Below are 7,577 nucleotides of genomic sequence, written 5' to 3'. Positions count from 1 at the left end.
TTAATTAGGATTTATCTCAATAGAATAGAATCTATCTAAATCCTCTTAGGATTATTCTATATTTTACATGAATAAAATCAAATCCTAAAATTCAAGATAAGACTGACCTTAGATTATCATTATCTAAATCATACCAGGATATTTCCGGATAAAAATAAATTTCTCCAAATCCATAAGATAGAGATAAAATCCTGTCATTCCAAGATTAACAAAAATCTTAGATTATTTAGAATAAGAAACTAGAATATATCATATCTATTAGGATTTATTCTAGATAAAATTAATTTTATCAAAAATCCATTAGATAATGATTATCTTGTATTATCTTTATCCAAATTTATCTAGGATATTTTCTAAATAGAAATAAATCTATTTATATCCATAAAATTAGGATAAACTAGAATTAATATTGATTAATTCAACTAGGATTTAACTAGATAGAATTAAATCTATCCTAAACCCAAAAGATAATAACATTTCTGGATTAATAATTATCTCAATCTACTAAGATATATTCTAAATAGATTTAAATCTATTAATATCTATAAGATAGAGATAAATTTAATTATCTAAATCTACTAGGATATTTTCTAAATAGAATTAATTCTATAAATATCCACAAGATAAAGATAAACATGGACTTTAATTATCCACATCTACTAAGATACATATTTTAGATAGATATAAATCTATTAATATCTACAAGATATTGATAAACATAATTAAAATTTATCTTAGTCTATCTAGGATTTATTCACATAGAATTAAATCTATATAAATCCATAAGACAATAAAATTAATTATTATCCAAATTTATCTATGATTTATCTAGATATAATTAAATATATCTAAATCCATAAAATAAGGATAAAATCCAAATATAATTAACTATTTATCTAGTCTATCTAGGATTTATTCACATAGAATTAAATCTATATAAATCCATAAGACAAATAAAATTAATTATAACTATCCTAATTTATCTAGGATTTATCTAGATAGAATTTAAACTATCTAAATCCATAAAATAAGGATAAATATCCCATTAATCTATAATTTAATAAAAAAAAATTAAATTTTAGATAATCCAGTTAAATTGATATATTCAAAACTTATTCCAAATCATATCTTGAAATATATCTAAAATTGATTCCTAGGGTTTTAGAAAACCCTAATTAATTTTAGATTATCTCCAAAACTAATTCCTAGGGTTTAGGGAACCCCTAACTAATTTTGAAATTTCCTCCAAATTGGTTCCTAGGATTAGGGAAATCCTAACTAATTTGGAAAGTGGCACCGCCACTCGAGCCTGGGAACGCCACCGACGAGCTCCCACTCAAACCGCAGCTGCGGCACAGTCTCTCCGTTTTGGGGCTGCTGCTGCCATGATCGACCCAAACAGCCATTGCTGCTGTCACGATTCTAGGCCAACCCCATCACGCTACTGCCTTCTGGAGGTTACTTGGTTGCTGCTTCCGTTTGATCACGGTGTGCTCTCTTGTCGCAAACAAATCACGAACAGACACCGATTCAACCGAAAGCCATGCGATCTGATTCTCCATCGCGGTATGCTGCGATGCTGCTGTCATGATTTTCCTCCAACGCGCTCACGGTGATGACAAAATCACGTACAAGAATTATATTCAATGTCAATGACTTGATAAATTAAATCACTAAATTCATGTTATGATTACACACGTAATCATTAGGTCTTGATGAACTAACCAATGATTACTACTTTGAAACATCACCGCCAATTGATTGTATATAAACCAAATCAATTCACGCAAAAGGGGAACTAGGTTTTCATCGTCTGTTCGAAATTAGTTTGTATATACGAAACATATAAACAACGAACATACAATAAAACCACAAGCGATCATTCGTTCAAGCAATTCACATAACATGAAATTAATCCACATAATCAGAGCCAAAAATTGGCTCTGATACCAATTGCTGGGGATTGGTGCCCCTTGCACAGCGGAAGTCATGCATAAACAAATAAATCATGCATCCAGATCTATTTGACTGATTATGGATCAATTAACCACATGTTAAACAATCAAAATTGCATACAAGAATACACATAAGTCACAAACAAGGAATAAGAATCCTAATTCATGAATTTCCTACGGATTAGGGTTACCGATCTGATTCTCCAAAGAATCGACGATTGCTTGCTCCTTCTCCACATAAAGATCTTCGTACTCGACCACGAATCTTCTAATCTGTATCCCGAACTCAGATAATGACCTTTGGGTGGGCAAAGCTTGTCAGAATCGAAAAGGGCTTGAATAGAAAGAAGACAGAATATCAGTTTTCTCAAAAACCTATTTTTCGTCCACTCCCACAGGGGAGCACGAAAATTAATGTGTTAAAATTAATTAAATCTCCTTTCTAATCTCCTTTTATATTGAGTTATGATGGGCCATATTAGGGATCCATGGAGGTTGGACTTGGGCCAAACCTGTTGGACTTATACTAATTAAATTGAGCCCCAATTTAATACAAGTCCAAACAGAATATTATTATCATCCACTATAGTATAATAATATTGACTGTCCGTCCAATCGCAAATTACAAGTAATCCGGGCTTTACCTCTTTAATTTATTATTTTCCGTGTTTAAGATATAAATATCCATTAATTAATTTAAGTCGGCTATTTGACTTTAATTAATTAATATCTTTTTCCAAGAGTTGTCTAGTTCAAAATCTTTATTTATTATTCTGGAATAAATTCCAACTGGCCGGGTTTCTGAATAATAAAACCTTTTTCGAACACCTCTTGAGGATATTATCAAACTGGACTCACCCAACACGATTCATTGTAATAACAATAATAGCACCTCTAGACATTGATCACCACTACCCAAGATATCAGGATTCTTGGATTGCGAAAAATCCGCACCATTTGATAAATCACAATAGTGCATAATCAATATCGTATGCTCAATGTTATATCAACAATGATTAAGAAAAAACAATCACCGAGACCTCGTCTTTCAGTAAATAGCAAGAAAGACTTATCTCAACAGTTAGATCCTTCAGTGCTATACCACACCAGTGTCGTTTATTTCCTAAGGTAAGGAAACATGCGGACTGACACTGCAACCTTTCACGATAGGTAGCCAAAGCCTATCTAGGTTGTGAAATTCTATTTCTCTTCTACAAAGGACCGACTGCGTCACCTTCTGTGAACATCGTTCACGACCAGTCTACTATGTAGAAAAATTAGACTTGTTTGCTTCTTATAGATTTAAATGTTTGAGAAACATCTCATAAATGCACAAGCAAACATCAATGCGATAAAATTACTTCTTCTCGCCTTGGGTAAAAAGTGGATTAGCAATTCTATCCGTGCAACATGCTCGAAATATGCTTTTCAGTATACCAATCCTAACAGACGCATTTTGGCAACCTTCTCCTTCTCATCATTTTTGCATATAGATAAATGTACAGTATATAGAGTGGTGAGAGGGTCTCACTGCAGTTTAGAATGGTTTGAAATATGTAATTGATAAGTGTTGGGTTTTGAAATTATATAATATATGTGTTTTATTTATTTGACGTGTGGTTTATTTGTTTTAAAATTTTGAATTTATTTTTGGTAAGTGCATAAGTCATAAGGGTTGGGGTGTGACAGGGATCTATGGAAGGTTTTGGATATTGGCTCATCCAATTTACTTTTTACTAATTAAATTGAACCCACAATTTAATATAAGCTTTAATTGGAATATTACGAGCAGCCACTACAGAAGTAATATTGAACTCTCCCCGTCCAAATCCGAAATTATAAGTAATCCGGGTTTCCGTTTTAGCTTTCATTTCTCGCGCTTAAGATGAAAATGTCCATTAATTAATTAATGTCTGCTATGGACTTAATTAATTAATTTCTTATTAATTCCAAGAGTGGACTTAGCATGAAACGCTTATTTATTATTCATAGAGTGATCAAACTCCAACTAGCTAGGTTCCGAATAATAAAACCTTGTTTCGCGCTCCTCTTGAGGACATTATCAAACGAGACTCACCTCGCGCACAATTCAATATAATAGCAATCCTAGCACGCTAGATATTAATCACCACTACCCAATATATCAGGATTATTGGGTTACGAAAAACCTGCATCATTTGATAAGTCAAAGTAATGCATAATCAATATTGTATGCTCAATGCTAACCTAAATTGATTAAGAAACAAATATTTATCAAGACCTCGCCTTTCAGTAGCATAAGGACAAGTCTTGCTGTTAGATCCGTTCAGTGCTTTACCACACCAATGTCATCTTATTTCAGTAAGGCTTAGAAATATGCGGACTGACATTGCAACCTTTCACGATGGATAGTCTAATTCCATCTAGGTCGTGAAATTCTTCTTTTTCTTTGTTTAGAACTGACCGTGTTACCTTAAAGTGGACGCCGCCCACAACTGGTCTACTAAAACAAAGACTTAGACTTTGTTAAGTTAACTTATACATTTAAACATGCAATTAACATCCATTAAATGTAAAACATAACAACATTATGACAAAAATAATCTGTTTTATTCCTTGGAAAATAAAATAAGAGTTTTACAGTATTCAATCACTCGAAACGTGATTTCTAGTATACAAACTCTAACAAAAACATCTTATAAATGCACAAGCAAACACAATGTAATAATATACTGATTCTATTAGTGTGAAACTCCTCAAATAATACTGAATCGGGTTAAAAGTGGATTATAGAGTTTTACGTATACAAGCAAGATTCTATTCGAGCGAAACTTGCTCGAAACATGTTTTACAGTATACCAAACCTAACAGTTGAAACCACACTCTTTTCTCTAAAACACCTCTTTGTCCTTGTTGGGGTTGCCGAGCTTTCGGATTCTGCTTGCGGTCGATGGGCGACAATTTATCTGTCGGTGTAATTTCATTTTTTCGGTATATCCCCAATTTTCGATATATGATTGTCTCTTCGAATTTGTTTGTCCATAGTTAAAAATCGCGACGTATAATTTCTTCTTGATTTAAATTCATTACATTTGCAGATTCCCCAATATTATCTAGGTTGTTGCAATCACCTCCGTAATTTCCAATTTTAACGTAGATCCTTATTAATGGCAAACGAGGAGGATGGTCGAAAGGTATGCAATCTGAATTCTCTTTCAAACCAAAAACTTGCAGTGGCCTTTTTTCTAAGACAAAATTTCATATGCTGTGTCGGTCGGGTTTATTGTCTTTGTTACGATGTTGTTGGCATGGATGTTATTATATCTTGGTGATGAACCGGTGTTGTCCATCCAATTGTTATACACAGATGTGGAGTGGTTTGGTTCATTGACTATTACGTTTCGTGAGTTCGCTTGTCTGTATGTAATTCTGGTATAAGATATATGTAGTAAAGATGTCTCCACGAATTTGCATATCATGTCAGTTGAAGTGTTGTACCTTAGTTTATATATCCTTTTATGTATTTGTAAAAGTGTTCATTGGTCCAGCTACTGGGCTCCATATACGAGCCAATCATCAATTTCATTTCTGGGTTGTTTAGTTTCCCTCGGCAATGCTGATGGTAATTTGTGTTTCTGATATGTGTGTCTATGTTCCGATTCAAAGGGTGTTGGTATGCCAAATGACTTTACAACAATACTGATTTTGTTAGAGGAAGTCATACGGAACTACCAAATAAACATGCTGCTTATATCGTTCATGATAACATTGCTTTGCCCTCAAGCGCGCAAGCGAAAACAGTGGGACAGACTCTGTCAGTCTGAAGTTTTAGATTCAATACCCGCACACATACGTCATTTGGATAGACTAGTTCGTGTCACTAATAGGTCATGTAGTGATAATTTAAGAATGGATAGGAACACGTTCGGAAGGCTTTGTCGTATCCTCCGTGACCGTGTAGGCTTAATTGATCAAAGGTTAGTGACTGTAGAAGAACAAATTGCAATGTTCTTATGTGTGCTTTCACACCACAGGAAATCTCGTATAGTTGGATTTAATTTCATGAGGTCCTCTCAAACCGTTTCACGATATATACACACTGTGCTTCGTGGTGTACTCACACTGCATGATATTTTTTTGGTGAAGCCTACCCCAGTAGAAGAATCTTGTTCTGATCGCCGTTGGTCTTGGTTCAAGGTGAACACACAATTTTGCCTGTCTCTATGAAGAATGAGTTATCGTTTCACTCATGAGTGTTGTATGTATAGGGTTGTCTTGGCGCGTTAGACGGAACTTACATCAATGTGCGTGTGTCGGTTGCAGACGATCCCTGCTATCGCAATAGAAAGGGTCACATCACCACCAACACGCTAGTTGTTTATGATCCCCAGCTTCGTTTTATGTACCTACTACCCGGTTGGGAAGGGTCGACTGAAGATTTTCAAGGATTTTACGGGATGCAGTAAGTAGGCCATTAGGTCTCAAAGTCCCCAAAGGTTACGTTTTTATATTAAAAATGCTATGTGATAACACTTCTGTCTCCACGAGTTAATTAATAATATGCAATGCAATTCTTTACAGGTTGCTACTATCCATGCGACAATGCATATGCGAACGCCGATGGTTTTTTAACACCATACAAAGGCGTGCGTTACCATCTGAAAGAATGGGGAATAGGGCGGCAGGCACCACAAACTCCAGAGGAGTTGTTCAACCTACGACACACGAAAGCATGGAACGTCATCGAGCGCTCTTTCACCGTCTTGAAAATGCGATGGGGAATACTCAGGTCTGCTAGTTTCTATCCAATAAACGTGCAGACTGGACTCATTATTGCATGTTTCCTGTTACACAATTATATACGAAGTCAAATGACAAACGATCCGGTCGAGGAGGAGGTGGACAATGAGGCTGACATTGACAATGAAAGCGACAATGAGCCTGTAGCCATTGGTGAGCATATTAGTAGCGTCGAACCATCAGCTTTATGGAACAAGAAACGGGATGATATGGCCCGTGCTATGTGGGCCGACAGACACAATGTGTAGTTTAAGATGTTCAAATGTTATACTCTGCATTTATTCTAAATTTGATTGTCTTTTCATAGAGCAGATTGTATTAATTTGTGTGTAAAATGAATTTCATGACTTTGTAGTTGTTATTATAAGCAAGCATACTCATGCTTGTCATAAACTTAAAATTGTTGAATTTTATATATTTTTTTCAACTGAATTTGCAAATTTTGGCCGGAATCTTGAATTAACTTTGAAGTGAATTTTCCCTCCCCATGTCCTTATATTTGAAAGTGTTATTGTTGTTGGCGGCATCGGAGAATGCCATAGACTGGCCTCATCCCCATTTCATTCGTTTTGAAGTAGCTGCGTTTTCTGTGCAACCCAAAACATTAATGTTGCGTTCAGCATTTAGCCAATTTTTTAAAGTAATTCGACGCTGAGTAATAGACAAGAAGACATAAACGAGGAGTAGCGACATTTCCATTCAATGCCAGTGATACATGGTGCAAAACAATCACTAGCAAAACAGGGGATGGAGTCATACGTTCACACAAATTTAACCTAGCCGAAAGTGAAAATCTTGTGACTATACTGTCACCTACTAATAACATACATCAAACAAAGAACT

The 7,577-nt window shown here is 34.9% G+C and overlaps 1 protein-coding gene across 1 annotated transcript; it reads left to right on the top strand.

Moving 5' to 3' along the window:
* Positions 1-5,101: 5,101 nt before the first annotated feature.
* On the top strand, positions 5,102-6,982 carry LOC125200365 (uncharacterized). Its single transcript, XM_089061136.1, has 4 exons — positions 5,102-5,128; positions 5,601-6,131; positions 6,203-6,350; positions 6,516-6,982. Exons 1-4 carry the CDS (start codon positions 5,102-5,104, stop codon positions 6,980-6,982), a joined length of 1,173 nt encoding a protein of 390 aa, XP_088917262.1.
* The last annotated feature ends 595 nt before the right edge of the window (positions 6,983-7,577 follow it).

The sequence above is a fragment of the Salvia hispanica genome, chromosome 1 (assembly GCF_029641045.1).
Source record: "Salvia hispanica isolate PSC_SH4W2 chromosome 1, Shi_PSC_v1, whole genome shotgun sequence".
Classification (NCBI taxonomy): domain Eukaryota; kingdom Viridiplantae; phylum Streptophyta; class Magnoliopsida; order Lamiales; family Lamiaceae; genus Salvia; species Salvia hispanica.
This window is presented reverse-complemented; position numbering and strand designations above follow the sequence as displayed.